Raw genomic sequence first — 17,252 nt, forward strand, 5'->3', positions numbered from 1 at the left:
GTAACTATTCTAGACCTAGAACCTAGACCCGAGATTAAACTGGTTACAGTACCGTGGTCATCGGTCTTGTCAGGTCTCAAACGGTCTCGCTGTTATTTTTCGTCGTTAAGCGCGCTCCTGGCCTCGCCGCCGCTGCCTGCATGAAAGCACAGGGCTACGTCACTAATGCAGCCTCTACCCGTCAGGGAAGCACAGGCATTCTTTGAGCCTCAATGGGGCTCCTTACAGCAAGGGTGCATGCAGGTCGTTTACGTGTACTATGTAAATAGTTTGTTAACCTTTTGCAAAACTTCTATATTTACTTATGTACCACAACGAGGCATCAATTGCAACAAAGACTCGTCCCTTGTATTGACTAGAAATAATAATGTCTGCGCCACCTTCTATCCCTAATTTGTTCTCGCTCAGAGGAGCGCGGGGTGGTGGGGGATTTCGACAACGGCGGGGCGGCGGCGGCGGTGTCGCACAGTCGGCGGCCGGACACGATGCGACCGTTCAGGGTACAGACACGGATGCCGCAGTCTCTCGGTCAAGCGCCGTGGGTCTTGGCTATCTTGACGATCCCTTTGCGCAGTATTTTGTGCAGAATGCTGTTGGCCCTTCGAGTCGCAGATTGCCAATTATCAACAGAGGTTGGAGGTTTTTCTTTTTTTTTTTTTTTTTTTTCCTCTCTCTCTCCTATTTATCTTTTCCTTCTATTCCCATTACCTCATACTCGTAAATATCTACATCTGATCCAAACCTTGAACAGAACAAAGAAAAAAAGGAGCACCTAACCTCAATATGGCGTGACAGGCACATATACACGCACCGCCGGCCTTGACGTTCTCGTCGATCGTTTTCTCGGCGTAGCCGACGGTAGCCAACGGCAACAACAACAAGGCCAGGAACCCCTACAGAGGCAGATAATCTCACTCGGCGCAGGAACCGACACCAGAAGCCTGCGTCTTCTCAACCGGCACGGTGCTGCTGGCATCGTCTACCACGAAATAGATTTCCCTCTGATCTGCGCCAAGAAGCTCAACATCGTCAAGGCCACTCCCGCCCTGAGAAACCTTCTCACCGACCCCCAGGTCGAGGACGATGGCTCTTGGCAGTGCAGCACGCCCAACAACGGCCGCTTCTGGTGCCACGGTCTCGACCTCAGGAAGCTGACCTCGCAGCAGCAGCCTGATGCATCGGTCGACATCAAGGGTCTGAGGACGGACATCCCCACCCTGATCATCTCCGAGTGCTGTCTTTGCTATCTGCAGGTGTCCGAGGCCAAGAGTGTAACAAAGTGGTTCTCTGATCGGATACCAAGCCTCGGCATCGTCATCTACGAGCCCACCAAGCCCGACGACCCGTTTGGCAAGACCATGATATCAAACCTCGCGGCCAGGAGTATTTCAATGCCCACCCTGTCAATCTACAGGCAGCCAGCAGACCAGGACACCCGGCTGCGAGACGCGGGCTTCGAAAAGGCGAGACACATGACTGTGAAGGACATCTGGTCGCAGTGGGTAGCCCCCGAGGAGAAGGAGAGAGTTGATCGCCTGGAAGGGCTGGATGAGGTCGAGGAATGGGACCTGTTGGCTGGTCATTATGTTGTCGCGTGGGCATGGAGGGGGCTAGGTTTCGAGCCATGGGAAAATCTCAGGTAAGGCAAAGCAGATACGCCGGCAAAAACCGAGGATCCAGACTAGATAATTAGGTCGATCCTTATGATTAATTGCCCGGAGCCAACAGAGCCGCATACAGTCAAACATGCTCAAGGTGCGCATCGTGAATCCAACAGCAATACATCTGAAACTAAACAACCCTTTCCTTCACCACCTTGGATATCTCTATTTCATCCGACATAAGCGTGACCTGCGTGACAACATGCTAAAGAAATACCTCTGGCGGTAACAGATTACAACGCCCAAACGCCAGGTGATATGATGAGATTAACACGTAAAAATAAACTCAGATGCGATAGACCAAATCGCCACCCGTGTACCTAAAATATGCCATGTTAGTATGAGTCTGTCAAATTTAAAGCAGCCCAGATATCTCGGGATCAGACAACTTACATGACCTGGTTTGCTTCATCCATCTTGCGCAACGCCTTGACGGCCTCGTCCTTGCTGAACGCCCCACCGCTCCGAGAGCCAATCTTGGCGTTTACGGCAGTAACAACATTATCGAGGCTGGCAGTGTCATCTTCAAACAGGTCAGTTGACTGGAGTTGTCCCAACGCCTGTCGGAAAGCGCCTAGACGAGATGCAGTTATTTCAGGGCCATCGTCCTGGCCAATGTTCAGTGCTGCAGCCTCATCAGCAAGACCGTCCGCCTCGGCGTCTTCGTCATCTTCTTCCTGGGTTTCCAGCTGAGAGGCGGGCACAGAAGATGCGTATGACACCTGAGATTGCGACTGTGATGAGCTTGCGACCGCACCCCGGCCGCTCCTATTCGAGCGCCTTGGAGCAGATGCCTCGGGCTCTTGGTCCTCATCGTCGTCGTCAGCGTCAACGGGTGCGCCGGAGGTGTCTGCACGACGACCGTTGGCATTGACTGCACCTCTACGAGTTCTCGCAGTGCCACGGGCTGACCTGCTGGTACTGGCACGAGCAGTGCTGCGCAAGTCACCGTCGTCGTCCTCATCGCTGCTATCATCTTCGCTCGATGAGGCATACTCCACATTTTGAGTCTTTCTTCGCTTTTTGCGTGATTCAGCCTCAACTACCTCCTTGAACAGGGCAAAGCGCAGGATTGACTCGGCGGCTGCGGCATCGCGCTCCTCCACGCGATTCGACAGGCGTGATCGTGCGTGCGCTGTGGCCAGACGGATGATGGTCTCCAGGGTACGAACCGTCATTGGACTGGTGCGCCGCTGGTTCCCCTCAACTTCATCGTTGCGCAGACCGACATAGATATCGGCAATGCGGTCAGATGCCTCCTGTGTCAAGACTGGCCGGATACGCGTTTTGGCATACTGGATGTACTTCTTCATGAATGGTATGCTGACTACTTCGGGCTTCTTATTGGCACCTCGCCCAGATGTCACCGTCACGCCGGCATGCAGCATCGAGTCGTACTTTTCAAAAACGTCAGTCGGCCTTTGTGAGTCGTTGCTCTGGCTCTGCATCCCGACTCCTAGAGACTGCTGCGTGTTCTCTCGTACCACTGCGCCTTCCTCCGTACCAGGCTGCCTGTAGCGATGCATGCGCAGAACGTGCTCAGATACCTGGCGGTCTCGTGCATCCTCAATATCGTCGGTCACAACGAACAGCAAGTCGAAACGAGACAGTAATGAGTCTGGGAGAGCAATGTTTTTGTGCGGGTCCTTGTGCGGATCATACTGGCCAAATATGGGGTTGGCAGCAGCAATGACACTGCAGCGAGCGTTCAGCGAGGTATGAATACCGGCCTTGGCGATGGTGACTGTTTGCTGTTCCATAACTTCGTGAATGGCGACTCGGTCAATATCTGACATCTTGTCGAACTCGTCAATGCAAACAACACCACGATCTGCCATAACCATGGCACCTGCCTCAAGTCGCCTCTCCCCTGTTTCCTTGTCCGATGTCACGGCAGCAGTGAGACCAACACCCGAGGATCCTCGGCCTGTAGTGGCGATGGCCAAGGGAGCTGTGTTGAGAACAAATCGAAGCAACTGGGACTTGGCAGTCGAAGGGTCACCAACCATGAGAATGTTGATGTCTCCTCTCAGGTGTGTGCCGTTCTCGAGGTTCTTCTCCACACCTCCCAGCAACATGAGCAGAATAGCCTTCTTTATGTGGTCGTGGCCGTAGATACTAGGAGCCAGTGATTGGGAAAGCAGCTCGAACAGATTCTTTTTCTTGGCGATTTTGTTGATGTTTCGTAGATCGGTATCGGTGATGGTGGCTGTTGCAACGCCACCACTGGCTTTAGACGACAGCAAAACAACGTTGTTGGCCAAGATCAAGGTCTTGAAGAGTGCGCTGTTGTGGTTGGTGTTGCGGTTTCCCATGGTCCTGAAGATACCGACAAGCTGCACCCTGTCGCCGGGCTTCACCTTATCGACGAGGTCATCGTCGAGAATCACGTCAACACCCCTTGGGAGCTGACCAGCGGGTGCTCGCTCTGGCATCTCCTGGATAGAGATGGTTTGGTGGTCCCTGTACGTACAAAAACCGTACTCGGTCGTCAATGGATTGCCCTTGGGGTCTTCAGTCGGATATACGCTCGACGTTGTGACTCCATTGGTCATGGTCTGATCACGATATTCACGGAAGTAAAATTTGTCCTCAGCCTCGCTGTGGTGCACACTCTTGACGACCTTGGGCCGAATGAGGGAGCAGCGTGTGACAATGCCCTCTATCGAAACCATGCGGTTGAGGAGTTGCGAAGAGAGTGTCCTTGGGTTGCAGGCGTGCGAACCAAAGCTGCCAGCCCAGGCGCAGTAGTACTGGACCTCGTCATGGGTCTGGTCGGGGCGGGCGTTGGGCACGGTTTTGACGATCTGCTTCAGCGCGTAGTTGAAAGCAAGGGAGTACTCGAAAGGGTCAAGCAAGAGACCCTCAGCAATCTCGGCATTGTGGTCCCGTACATGATCGATGTTCACTACTAGTCGTCTTTGGTTCTTCTGAAGCATCAAAATGATGTCGGGCCTGTAGCTTCGGGCATTTTGGTCATCTGAGAATCGACAGATTGGTTGTCAGAGAAACCCGGGACTACAAGTGATGCGCTGCAGTGTTTGGACTTACGAGGATCGAGAAACTCTTCAGCCTGACGCACGCGACTGGCCGCAGCCTCATCGCGGGTTAAGCCATCCATGTTGAATTTCTGAATAGATTACAAGCCAAGGTTTGCAAAATCTTTGGCTTTTTTCAGGGCTGCAGATGTGATATTGCGTCAAGCCCAATTCTTTGTTAAAGTCGATACGGATTAAATTGCGCCAAAGAGGGGTTTAACGGTCGCCCAGGAAATACGCGTTCGAGGGGGGTGGGACGCGAAAATGCGCGCTGTGGTAGGTTAGATTGGTTTAATTGCCCCCGTTTGATGCATGTGGCCGGGTTGGTATCTGCTATAATATCCTTATCTCACTCTATACTGTACCTGATGTACCTGCTAAGCTGCCTCTACCTTAACAAGCTTAATATCTGCGTGAGCCACCTGGGTACCTGGGTGCCTTACGAAGAATAAACTCGTCGCAAAGTTTGAGCGATGTGACAAGAGACGAAGCTTGCGGTCTTGAGGTGGTTCGGCCCATGGTATATTGGTCAAAAGTTTTCCTTGGCAACTATTTCAGATGATGAGAGCAGAGCAAAGTAGCTATTATCAATGGCTACATCATGTACGGTGGTACTTCGTAGTATCCTGGAAGCTGTCTATTTTCCCGGTTGGCGGCAAGCGAGTGCACGTGCAATCGCCCCAGTACTTTACGCTGTTACCGTATGGTCAGTGCTGAGTACGGGGAATTGAGTTCCCCACATGTCCCGGGTCCCCCAAGTGCCTTCTTACCCCTTACTCTATTGTTAGAGTTACCGACTCCATCGTCATTATCACCTTACGCATCACCACATCGTGGCTCCTCGACTTAGATGCATACGAGCTACAATCATCTGGGGTCTAGCACTACATACCGCATTTTAACCAAGCTAGCGTTGTCGCCATGGCTGTAGGCTTGGCTAATGGACGACATGCCGCCGAGGAGGAGGCGCGCGCCGAAGTGGATGTCCTCAATTCCCGCCTGGAAAAGACAACCCAGCTCACCAAGAAGATCGAAGCATGCCTCGTGAGGCTTGAATCGACCGGCAAGAGTGTCCGTGAGGTGGCTGGACCTCTCAATGGGGAGACCAAAAAGTTGCAGGTTCTTGGTCACAGCAAGTGCACAGTCTAGCGATCCCCTTGCCGACCTACCTGGCCGTCCAAGTGACTAACAAACCATGCACTTCCTGTAGACATTGATAACGTTCTTTCCGCAATCGAGAGATTACGAGCGCCAGCCGACAGCAAAAACGACGAAGAGCAAATTATTCGGATGGGCCCCGAGAAGGCGGACCTGCCCAACTACCTAAACTCTTTGAAACGCTTGAACAAAGCCCTGGTCGATATGAAGGCATCAAACCTTCGATCGAATCAACAGACAATGAATGATCTGCAACGCCTCGTCACTCTGGGAACTACTCAATTGGCAACCCTTTTCGACAAACTGTTGCGCAGCGAAACACCACGCTCGCTCGAGCCTCTGCATTACATAACAAAGGACAAGCCATTTCCACTCCTATCGCGAGACAATGTCAACCGTTTAGGGCCCATATACTCCTTTGTAGCAGGATCAAATAGGCAAGGGAAAGGCGTTGGGTCCGAATCCACGATTGCCGAGGTGTACTCGGAGGTTCGTGGCCCATATTTGGCCGAGACTCTGGCCAACTTGGCTGCCGCAAGTGTCAACACGGCCAAGAAGAAGAATCCCGATGCAGTTTACCGTGCCGGAACCAATGGCATTGGTACCTACGCCCAGGCCATGGAGCGTCTGTTCCAGGCTGAATATGAGAATATCACGAGGATATTCTCCCGGGAAGATTGGGCCCCTCTTTTCCAAGCCACTTGCCAGAACGCGATTGTGGAGCTTTCTCGCACCCTTCGTGAGATCAACGCTCACATCAAAGTTCATCTGAATACGGATTGCTTCCTTGCTTACGAAATTGTTGAAATCATCTCTGGCATGTCAAGCCGCCTTGAGGATTTGCGCGCAGCCTTCGCCGCCTGTCTCAAGCCAGTCAGGGAAACGGCGAAAACATCACTTGGCGAGCTCATAGAGGACACCAAGAGAAAGGTTGCCAACATGCAGTCCATTCCAGCCGATGGTGCACCCTCTCCTGTTATTGCAGAGACTATGCAGCGACTGCAAACCATGGTAGAATTTTTGAGGCCCGTCTCCAGCATAATGATATCAATTGGCAACGGTGGGTGGAAGTCGTTGGCCTCATCACGTGGCGGTGGCGATGCCTTACCAAGCCTGGCCTCCTTTGACGTTGGAGCGAATGGCCAGGAGATCTTTGCGGATTACTGCAGTGATACTATCGACATTCTTTTGCTCTCGCTGGATGGCAAAGCACGGATGATGAATGGAAAGAAGCCGGTTGTCGGTGTCTTCATAGCAAACAGTATTGCCATCACCGAGCGGTCGATTCGCGAGTCTGATCTGGCGCCTTTGATGGAGACACGCCTGGGAATATTGGAAACATACCGAAAGAAGGCGAAGCTTTATTACACAGAGCCTTGCAAGGATGTGTCTATGCATCTTTTCGATGTCATCCATACAAGCAAGTCAGCTCGCCCATCGTCAGGCCAGGCTTCTGCAGACTCAGCAACCATCCTGAAGCAGCTTAGTTCCAAGGACAAGGAAAGTATCAAGAACAAGTTCACGTCTTTCAACGCCGCCTTTGACGACATGGTAGCACGCCACAAATCTTTCAGCATGGAGCGTGAGGTGCGTCAAATGTTTGCCCGCGACATGCAGCAAATGCTAGAGCCGCTTTACGTCCGCTTCTGGGACCGATATCACGAAGTCGACAAGGGCAAGGGCAAGTATGTCAAATATGACAAGGCTGCCATTGCTGCCGTTTTCGCCAGCCTTTACTGAGCTGTATGCCTCACGCAACCTATACATTCTCCATCTTCCCCACACCACCACAACCACACCAAGCCGTCCCTAAGCTGCATTCGTCCAGCTATCAACATGCCTGTCTCCAAGAGCGGACTTTGCAGGTCAGCATACTTGTTCTAGTAATGTCGAATTTGGGAAATCCATGCATATCGCATGGTTGGGATGATACCAAAACGGTCAGCAGGAGTTTTTGGCGTTGATCAAGTTAGCTTTTTATCGATCTTCAGTTTTCTTTCCGCTGCATGAATCATCAAAGTCTATGTGACCATCAAGACGGTAACGTATGCTGAACCAGGTCAGCGCTGATTTTATTAATATTGCCCTGAGCAAGTTTAACAAGGACAGTAGCTGCACATCATCATATACGGGTGGCCTCGCAGGGACTCTTTCTTGGCTTGATACGGGTGCTTTTGAAGTAAGTAACTACCACAACCCAGTGCCAAGTGCAAAGATTACTAGTGAAATACTTGGACCAAGACGGTTCTCAAGAGCAGACTGCCTCGGCGAACACGCCCCGCACGACCTTTCTGCAGCCATTACTGTAACTCCAGGGGCTTGGTAGTGTCACATCGCCCCGACGAGCAATCAGGATTTATAAGCTGCGGCCGGCCAGGAAAGGCATCGAGAGGCGGTTGAAATTGCACTTTACTGCCCGATATGCGGCTTTCGCTTCCGCATTCTCCGACACGGTTCGGGTTGTCGTCACCCTCCGAGCTATACCTTGTACATGGCCGATGACCCCTTTCGAACGTGACCAACTAGTCTTGGGGTCGGGTGTGACATCGCGACATTTAGAGATACACTAGAGTACCGCGCATTTATCACTTCCCCCGCGTCGAGCAATGCAAGCATGGTGTGGTCGATAGTACCGGTGATTACCGGATACCGATGGGATCATGCTATTGTGTGCGAGCTGTATGAAACGTTTGGGGGAGAGCATCTGCGCCAAGTCCTCGAGACAACACCCCCCATGTGCAGCGTGGTAAGTAATCAATTCCACAATAGCACAGTAAGTAGACATGCTAGATTTCCATGCTAAAAAGAGACATCGACCTGTGACTGGCATAGCCCAAGATCAGAAATCAATCAGAAATCGAGGTCACAACCTACTGGCTGGATGCGGCTCGCCTACCTAGGTAATCACACGCTTACACCACCCCCTCACAGCCTCGCGACATGCCGTCTTAGGCACCCTTATCGGGTCCCCTTGCGATCGCCCCCACGGTGGATGTTGTATTCCGCTCTTCTTAACGTTTTGTTCCTCTTGTTATTTTATTTTTTTGCTTTTTCTCTGCCGCGGTCATGTTCTCCATCGGCACAAGATTCCTTGCCACTCTACCGGTAGAGAAGCCCGAGATGATTTTAAACGATGGCTGGCGTATGTTGATAGGAACAGCAATAGGACTGCAGAACTCGTTAGTTAGCTCTCCACGGCCTTATCTTTCGCCAACAGGGCTACTCATGTCTTCCGACCTGTCATTTCTCACCTAGGTCAAGCGCCATGGACGACTGGCCAACTGGCAAAATGATACTACAAGGGGCCCCATGGGCGGCGGATAATAAACATGAAGCTTCCTTGTGCCACGGGGTTGCATGAAAGCACCACATGGCGAACCTGTCCTGTACCAAAGGCACAATGCCTGTAAGATACGCGCGCAACCTGGTTGGTTGGTTGGTTGGTTGGTTGGTTGGTTGGTTGGTCGGGTGTAAAGATGTTGCCCATGTCCCCAGCATTGATAGGCAGGATGGGGTATGGCTTACTCCGGATGACTGGGTCAGGGCCCAAGGCCCATCCCGTCCCTGCCGCTATTCCCTATTTGCTTCTTTTGTTTCCCCATCATCTCCTTCTTTTCTTCTCTGGAATTGTGGGTGTGTGAAGCGAGGGCTGAAGTCGATGCACGAAAAAAAGCCCTCCTTCCATATCTTATTCTCCTTCCCATGTTGTTATAGTTGCCTTGGCGAGGATGTCAACAATTGAACTTTTTTTGTTGGTAAACCCCTCTTTGCAAGCGAAAACGACATTGTCAGCAGCAGGGTTAAAAAACCCGAGGTGTCACTTTTCACACCCTTGAAGGCTGGGGTTCTTTTTGCTGTATACCTATGTAATATCTGCCTCATGCAAGCCTTCTCACACCCAGGCTATTTAGTGTTACCTAGGCATCGCCGATGCATTTACGAGCAGAGTGCCTTGGCTTCTTGGCCAATTGTTTTGTTGGTCCAAGGAAAGCGACTTTTCCCCCCTTCCCAAGTACATCTCATCTTGAGGCATGGGATTGGTAAACGGCAAGGGTCTATGTTCGCGTCTCGCCGTAACCCCAACAATAATTTGAAGAGAGAGAGAAAAAAGGCAAACTGGCCAAGCCTCTATTTCATTCAGCTTATGTCAGAAAAAGAGACACGCAAGACACACTACACAATTTAAACCAGCCGCCTACATGTAGCTGACGTCCGCCAAGCCACGTACAAGAGCAATTCCTGCGCAAAGCCGTCATTGACTCTGCCGCACAACACACTTTCGTCATAAAAAAATAAAAATAAAAACCGCGCCGTCTTCCGTATCGAACCAAGAGAGAAAATCAGGCAGATAAATGATATGAGGAAAACGAAAACAAAGTACATAGAAAAACTTTCGGATAATGCCCAGGCGCCTCTTGGGAGATGGTGGCCGACATAACCGTGTAAAAGGACGGCCCCCCCCCCCCCCCCCAAGCCAACGAGCTGCCTGCTGCACTGCCGAGGATTTCCAGACGGTGATATTATTATTATTATTATTTCACGCAGGATGAATTCGCTGCAAAGCTTCCCCCATCCTATACCTTGAGAGAAGCATATTGGCTCTTTGGCTTCGGAGGAGATGGCGAGTCCGTTACTGCGAACCACAGCGGGGCTTCAAACCACCTCGCGGGAGCAAATAGAAATCAAACATGTCATAGACATGGGGAACGGGGAAGGAAGGGAGAATGAGCTGGAAAATAGTGTATGTGAGACCATGAACTTCTCCGCATTTGTTGGACCAGATTCAGGTCTTGGGTATGTATGTATGCAAGGCCTTGAATCGGGTTTGCTTCGTGCTGTTGTTGACATGCATACGGCATATTGGCACGCCCTTGGCGCTGTGCAAAAGTATTCGCTGTATGCTCATGTCGGGTTTGCTTGATCCGGAAAAAAGGGGGGCTGCGGTTTGCCCCGAACTCGATATAAACCCCGCTGATGTGATACTGGGCTTGGTGCAGCCTAGAAACGGAAAAGGAACGGATGTTATGTAAGTGGCATGTTCAACCGAGCCGGTTCTACTCTGCACTGTTTCAATGACAAGCCCGCAAGGGAAACTTTTAGGACTTCCTTTGCGGCTAGACTTGACTTCTCAGATTGAGAACTAAGCGAAAGTACTAACAACAAGAATGCTCGCGCCGTCGCCATGTAAAAAAGCTAAAGACAATAGATGATGGAAAAAATGAAGTAACAAAGCTCCTGTTCCTCTGCCAAAAAAGTACGCCTGGGTATCTCCCTCGCTTAAGCGAATGTGTATGAGTCAAATGTATGGGGCGTAACGGAAAAAAAAAGAGAAAAAGAAAAAAACCAGATAACAAAAAGTCCGTGAACGACAGCAGCGAGGCACCATTGGTGAGCCTCAAAAGTTCATTGGCAAACAGGTGCCAATCTACAGCGCCCGAATTCCTACGGCGTGTTTGGCTGTGTTCAAAGACGGACGCCCGCGTGTAATCCGTGCCGAATGGTCCGCAACCCGAGTTCATGCAGTCATGCATGTAAGTGCATGGATGTTGCCTGTGAATCAAAGAAAAGAAGGAGAAAAATAGTAGCCTGGTGCTATGGCCGTGAGAGCTGAGCTCTACCAAGACTCAGCCTGTGCCCGGACAACGCCTTGGGCGATTGCCTAGTGTGAAGGGCATCTGTGACATGCAGAGTATTCTCCGCAGTAGTCATGGGTGCCGAAATCGACTGCCTTGCAGCAGAATGTGCAGCAGTGGTTCACAAGTGGTTGGTGCTCCTTGACGGCCATTTTGTTGTTTGTTGATTGCAGCGGCTGTGGTTGGACGAGGCAACCAGAAGGTTTTGGTCGTTTGGAGACTGGTTGAGGTTGGCTGTGTGATGGTAGAGTGAAGTGAGGTCAAGTAAATTAACAAAAGTCTGTGTGTGGGTATTGTAACAATATTTGAGCAGCGGTAAAGTATGATGACTTTGTTTGTTGTATAGAAGGCGGGTAGGCAATAGCCGTTGGTAGTGATGTGTTGAGTTTGGTTGAGAGAGACACGAGGGTCAGGACTGGACAGCTTGGATGAAGATGAAGAGTTGGGGCCTCGAGTGTTTAAGTAGCAAAAGGCTAGGTAGAAGTGTGACAAGCAAGTCTGACAGATAGATGCGTCGTGTTGATCACTATTTCTTGCGCGGGAGTCCTTGGTTGGTTGTGTACCTTGGATTATGTGGCGTCTGTCGTTCTTTATGAAGAGATCCATCAACGTACGTGCGGGCCAAAGCCAGCAATTATACTGGGACACTGCCCATTGTCAGAATGCCCAAGAAGGGAAATTGCAGAACAGCGGGTTGTGCGAAAGCAGGAAGGGGCAACCCTGACGGCAGCCATTGGTGTTAGTGGAGCTCGACCCGAAAAGTGACATGACCAGGGCATGCCTGGGCGAGATCTGCAAAAGGTGTTGCTAGTCAGGCCCCCCTTGAATGACTCCAGCCTGAGGGGGGGAAACAAAAAAAGGTACCCAAGGTACCAGGGCTACATCGCTACCTTGGGCATGGAAGCTCTGCGAAGGTCTCAATGATAGGCCAATGAAATGATGAAATAATTATCAGTCTGCATGATATTATACATGATCGAATGTATGAGCAAGCACATAGGTCGCTAAGCAACCGTTTCCTTCTAGAAGGTGGAGGCTTTAGCGTTTTACATCGTTTCCGTGTCACAAAAACCAGTCATCCATTCATTCTCAGCCTACTCCCAGTGATCAATTCATGGCGGTGTGGGCAATATGAAGGAACAGAGGGGAAGAGCCGAAATGTAGAATTAAGAGAGGTGACAGAAAAAGAAGATGTGATCACGAGATAGCAAGAAGTGGTTTTTCGCAATACACTGGTTGGCTGACGAGCCGCTCTGGGTAGTTTGTTCTTCCGCAATTTTACGCTCTATATGCAGCTCTCTGTCTCTCTAGGTCTATCTAGTGCTAGCTCTTGTCTAGTGCAAGTCTTGTACGTTCGTCTGTCTAAGGGTGGACCGGTCCACTAGGCCGCCAGCACAGCACGGACACTGCATGCAGGCAGGTCGCAAGTCACCTAGGTACGCTGTAGCTACCCCGTAGGGATCCAGTTTGATTTGCTTCTCGACCGGACAAATTATTTTAACCTACGGACCTACATACAAGCGAAGATGCTTGCCGTTCATTCTCCAATGTTGCATGGCAGGCTATACATGCATGCGTCCTCAATAGTGACTGCCTGGACCCGCCGTGGATAGGGCCGACAGGTGGTTGCATGTTGTTTCCAACGCATCAAGAAAGAAGCAAAAAAAAAGTGCAAGGGATCTTGCAGAAGGAAAAGAAGGGGTTCGGTCGGTGAAAGGAACGGGACACAAGGGAGCGTACTGAAATCAGATGACCTCGCTGTAGACACAACGGCGGTGGGAGCCTTGATCAAAAGTGCAAGACAAGGCCACCAATTTCGGGACCTTCGGTTTGAAAGTGGGGAGAGAGAAAAAAAAACTGATGACGACGACGATAGGGCTTTCAATAATGGATGCAACTGAATGGGTCTCAGAAGTGTGAAGAACAATCACCAACCACGTGGGTGTTCGGCGTGTTTACCGCTACGGTATGTGGTAGGTACCTGGTCAACCGGGTACCTTTTTGGTCACAACGAACCAAATTAATCCCACCCAGGTGTGGGTGGATTTTAGGGTGTACGGAGTATTCAAGTAGAATGTTCCGAAAACAGCCCTTTTTTCTGAGCTGTTTTTTTTTTCTTCTCTATTTTATCCCCCCTAGCACGAACTACGCCCTCAAATGCCTCACCGAGTACTCTGTTTGTAGTTACACAGCATCGTGAGCCGCAGAATCGGAGCAGCGCCGAGCTTACTGTGCTACGACAAGCCTGAAGGTGAGGAGAAGGAGGAATCTCAACATATTGCTGTCATCTGTCCTGACATGAGCCAATACGTGGGGGCTTGCTGCTTGTTTCGAATTATCCCGATCTATCCGTTGTAAAAGGGGCACCCGAGGTAGGGAAGACAATTGAAAAAAAAAAAAAAAATCGCATATACCTACATTAGCTAGGTACCAACCTGCCCCGTACATACACCTTACATATATCGCGCACCCCAACCTTGACTTGAGCAGCCAAGGCGGGAGTCGTCGACCACGTGGGCCCATAGCTTGACCGGTTGTTGTTGACCCAAGGTGACTGGCAATAATGACTGGATCTCTTTGTCGGGATCTTCACATCTGAACGGCGACAACACGCAAACACTCCAGTCAATCAAGGGATAAAAATTCCCCGTGAATAGACAAAAATGGTAAGTAGGTCATGTAATTTGTCTGGGGCCCCTCACCGTTCCTTCATCGTTCAACAGGTCAGGTCACCCTAGTCTCAGTTGTCATTACCTTGCCCGAAGGACTTGAGGGGTTCTTGACAGGAAAAGAACCCCATGCCACAGTGGGCACCCCGCAATGTTTACTACTTCGTACATTTGAAGCATACCACGTACTATAACAGTACGGAAACCCACCCGTCCACTCGGATCCGATAGTAATACGATATATGTCTCTTCGGTCTCAATTTTTTTTTTCCTTCTATCCTCGCCTAGCATGGCGACTCAATGCTCGCAATGCTTGCATAAGCCCTGTTATAGTTTGAGCATACGCAGGGAGGATATGTAAAAAAGAACAAGCCATAAAAACTTAGTAAGTAAACCCAATAATTTGCATACAAAGTGAACAATGCGACTCCCAATTTCCAGCTTGGAAAAGCCCACTTGATTCCCACCATCCTGAGACATGCCCAAGCCGAACCGGCAGACCGGACCACCGCCCTGGGAGATTGATCGAAACTAGCTTGTAGTTAATATCTTGTTACAAGCATTGCCTTGGAATCAAGGGGTATTCGACGAATCGGAGAGCGCGATCAGCATTGTCATGTAGGGTGTAGGAAAAGAGTGACGTCGATTCACTGACCGCCGCAGTGATCGTCGCAAGGAAAGACAGCAGGGGCGCGGGGTTAAAGATGGTCACCTCCAAAAGTCTTCTTTCCATAGGGTAGATAGATACATAATAGTCTCAGACTGTGACCTCTGTCCCTTACACATGTAAGCGAAGTGATATACTGCGTAAACTTTCGATGAGCCTGGCATGTGACATGCTTCCGTCAAGCCCGTTGCTTGTCAAGGCGGCTGTCCTTTCATGCCCTTTGGTATCCACTCGAAGCAGAGTTTGGTCATTTCACTGACCAAGATTTTCGCTTCTTGAATTCCCGCTTGTTCCTGTTTACTCTACTGATACTCTCCATACTCCGTACTTCCTTTGCCGTCGATCTTTGGTCCCCAGATTGCTAGTGGTACATAAATAGTATTAAAAACGTCAACAAACACGTCTCGACCCTCAATAATTCCGTACCTTGTATGGTTACACGTGGGGGCAGGGGACAGCGAGGGTGATCCCTTCCCACGCAACCGGCCCAATGGCCATGTCGTATACTTCAAACACAGCTTGGACGTCAAGCTGTGGGGCGGGAATTGATATTTCCGCGTGAAAGGAACGAACAACAAGTGACAGTACGCCTCATCGCGAGGTTAATGCTTCTCCTGGTGATGATTGACAAATATGAAGCATGAAAATTATTGTGCCAAGAGAAAAAAACAAGACCAGGCATAGAAGAGCGTCTGTTATCCGGTCTATGTATAGCACATTTCGAATAGTGCAGATCCGGGATTGTCTACGGAGAATCCGGTCTAACACTCCAATGCATTCTCAAAGTCGATTCGATTTCACAAGCACTTCTTCATGATAACAAGGAAGAGAGAATAAAAAAGCCGCTACTGATGGCCGACGCTAAATGCTAGTCTGCGCCTGGAGGGATAAAAGAGAAGAGGGGGAGGCAAAAAAAAAAAAAAAGAAAAAAAAAAAAACAAGGCGCCGTTGGATTCCCTAGCACTTTGGGAAGAACACTTCACACGGGAACCTGCACTAGCTGAACATCAGTCTGTGTGCTGTCAACCCACGATTATCATGAAGCGACTATCGTCTCGTGCTCGCTTGTCAAGTTGAAACCCAACTCACTCACAGACACCCACGAGCCCTCGGCCATGGCCATTACGGTGAACATGACTAGTGCAATACGAAGGAGTAGCCACCCTAGCCTGCATACTACTATGTACTTACTGCCTGCCGTAAAGCGAGTAAGGAAAAAAAAAAAAAAAAAAGAAACTTCAAAAATTAACGTTGGAAGAGAGACAAGACCAGGATGATCGGTCTCTCCCCCGCGTTTCAGTCTCTTGTTACTGCATGCTAAATCGGTAACATATACCACGGAAATGGTGGATAAGTCATTGCTGGCGTTGTGTCTATTGTCACCCGTCCGAACCCTACTGCAGGCATAAGCCAGATAGATGGAGAAATGAGTAAAAATAAAACAAAGAAACAAGCAAAACAATAGGCATATAAGCGGCAGCCAGAAATAGTGACCCCGGGCAGGGACGGGCCTACGATGATCTACCGTTCCTACACCTTTCGTCTGAGGCATTTATTTCTAATATTTCAACAAAAGAAAATCTTGAACATAACAACAAGTTGGAAACAAATGTGAATGTAGATTTATATATAGCGACGGCTCATACATGGTTTGTTTGCGGCATGTTCGCGGTATGTCAAAACCAGCCTCGTAGAGCAGTCGATCACCTTTGCAAATAGCTGCAAGCTTCAGAAAATTCCTTATTGTAGAGGTATATATAGTATGTTGATAGGCTAGATACCCTAACTCCCGAAGTTAAAAACCAGCCGGCGATTGCACAACGTCAGCTCCCAGTCTGCTTCAATCTGCTTGATCAGTAGTAATGCGCCGAGATCAGAAGTTGGTATTATGTAGTTGCGCTTTATCTTCACATCCATCATGGTTAAATTTTAACGGCAGAGTTGTGGAAGTAAGCTGAGGCCTGCTGATTCACGCTAATAACTTGGCTACTGATTCGGTCGACTCATTCTCTGTCCCTTGGTCGTGGTTTATGGTGGGTATCTGCCGGTGAGCTGTGTTGTATTATATCAAACGCTATATCAGGCAATACATGTTTACCATCGAAGTCACATGAGAGAAAAGTCTTGCTCTACGGTTCATTAGCCCTCATCATGTATGATCCTGGTCAAGTAAAATTTCCGGAACACTGGCGGCACCCCGATTCCACTTTTTCAAGTCCTTCTATACTGTATATTACCGGGGTGCAGCTCGGAGGAAATTTACCTTGCTGGGCGAGCAAAACGCCGCAGTGTCTGCAAATATTGTATCTGAGATTGGTGTGCAGGAGTCATCAGCGGTAGGCGGGATAGTTCAACTGCCGCTTTATGACCTATGAAGACCATCGACGATATAAGCCGCAAGTGTCTGCACCGTCTGCATGATCTAT

At 49.9% G+C, this 17,252-nt stretch overlaps 5 protein-coding genes across 5 annotated transcripts; 3 read left to right on the forward strand and 2 right to left on the reverse strand.

The window, feature by feature from the left end:
- Positions 1–165: 165 nt before the first annotated feature.
- MGG_01758 (leucine carboxyl methyltransferase 1) lies at positions 166–1,643 on the forward strand (the record flags this gene model as incomplete). The annotated part of the gene is made up of 3 exons (XM_003714709.1): positions 166–254; positions 409–632; positions 796–1,643. 3 exons carry the CDS (start codon positions 166–168, stop codon positions 1,641–1,643), a joined length of 1,161 nt encoding a protein of 386 aa, XP_003714757.1.
- Positions 1,619–4,920, reverse strand: MGG_01759 (DNA replication licensing factor mcm3). Its single transcript, XM_003714710.1, has 3 exons — positions 4,713–4,920; positions 2,055–4,641; positions 1,619–1,981 (listed from the first exon to the last, which is right to left on the reverse strand). Exons 1-3 carry the CDS (start codon positions 4,780–4,782, stop codon positions 1,948–1,950), a joined length of 2,691 nt encoding a protein of 896 aa, XP_003714758.1. The 5' UTR covers positions 4,783–4,920; the 3' UTR covers positions 1,619–1,947.
- Positions 4,921–5,446: 526 nt separating this feature from the next.
- Positions 5,447–7,859, forward strand: MGG_01760 (exocyst complex protein EXO70). Its single transcript, XM_003714711.1, has 2 exons — positions 5,447–5,831; positions 5,910–7,859. Exons 1-2 carry the CDS (start codon positions 5,621–5,623, stop codon positions 7,595–7,597), a joined length of 1,899 nt encoding a protein of 632 aa, XP_003714759.1. The 5' UTR covers positions 5,447–5,620; the 3' UTR covers positions 7,598–7,859.
- A 612-nt stretch (positions 7,860–8,471) lies between these two features.
- On the forward strand, positions 8,472–8,809 carry MGG_11147 (uncharacterized protein; the record flags this gene model as incomplete). Its single annotated transcript, XM_003714712.1, has 2 exons — positions 8,472–8,603; positions 8,789–8,809. The coding sequence occupies 2 exons, from the start codon at positions 8,472–8,474 to the stop codon at positions 8,807–8,809; spliced, it is 153 nt and encodes a 50-aa protein (XP_003714760.1).
- Positions 8,810–10,824: 2,015 nt separating this feature from the next.
- MGG_11146 (uncharacterized protein) lies at positions 10,825–12,075 on the reverse strand. Its single transcript, XM_003714713.1, has one exon. It carries the CDS (start codon positions 11,386–11,388, stop codon positions 11,011–11,013), a length of 378 nt encoding a protein of 125 aa, XP_003714761.1. The 5' UTR covers positions 11,389–12,075; the 3' UTR covers positions 10,825–11,010.
- Between the last annotated feature and the right edge of the window lie 5,177 nt (positions 12,076–17,252).

The sequence above is a fragment of the Pyricularia oryzae genome, chromosome 2, assembly GCF_000002495.2.
Source record: "Pyricularia oryzae 70-15 chromosome 2, whole genome shotgun sequence".
NCBI lineage: Eukaryota > Fungi > Ascomycota > Sordariomycetes > Magnaporthales > Pyriculariaceae > Pyricularia > Pyricularia oryzae.

Excerpts from the sequence above, each read along its gene's own strand:
- MGG_11146 (XM_003714713.1), bottom strand. The coding sequence starts at position 11,388 with ATGCATGACTGCATGAACTCGGGTTGCGGACCATTCGGCACGGATTAC.
- MGG_01760 (XM_003714711.1), top strand. The coding sequence starts at position 5,621 with ATGGCTGTAGGCTTGGCTAATGGACGACATGCCGCCGAGGAGGAGGCG. Across the intron at positions 5,832-5,909 it reads GTTGCAGGTTCTTGGTCACA|ACATTGATAACGTTCTTTCC; the intron begins GCAAGTGCACAG and ends CACTTCCTGTAG.
- MGG_01759 (XM_003714710.1), bottom strand. The coding sequence starts at position 4,782 with ATGGATGGCTTAACCCGCGATGAGGCTGCGGCCAGTCGCGTGCGTCAG. Across the intron at positions 4,642-4,712 it reads TGAAGAGTTTCTCGATCCTC|ATGACCAAAATGCCCGAAGC; the intron begins GTAAGTCCAAAC and ends GTCGATTCTCAG. Across the intron at positions 1,982-2,054 it reads GATGAAGCAAACCAGGTCAT|GTACACGGGTGGCGATTTGG; the intron begins GTAAGTTGTCTG and ends GGCATATTTTAG.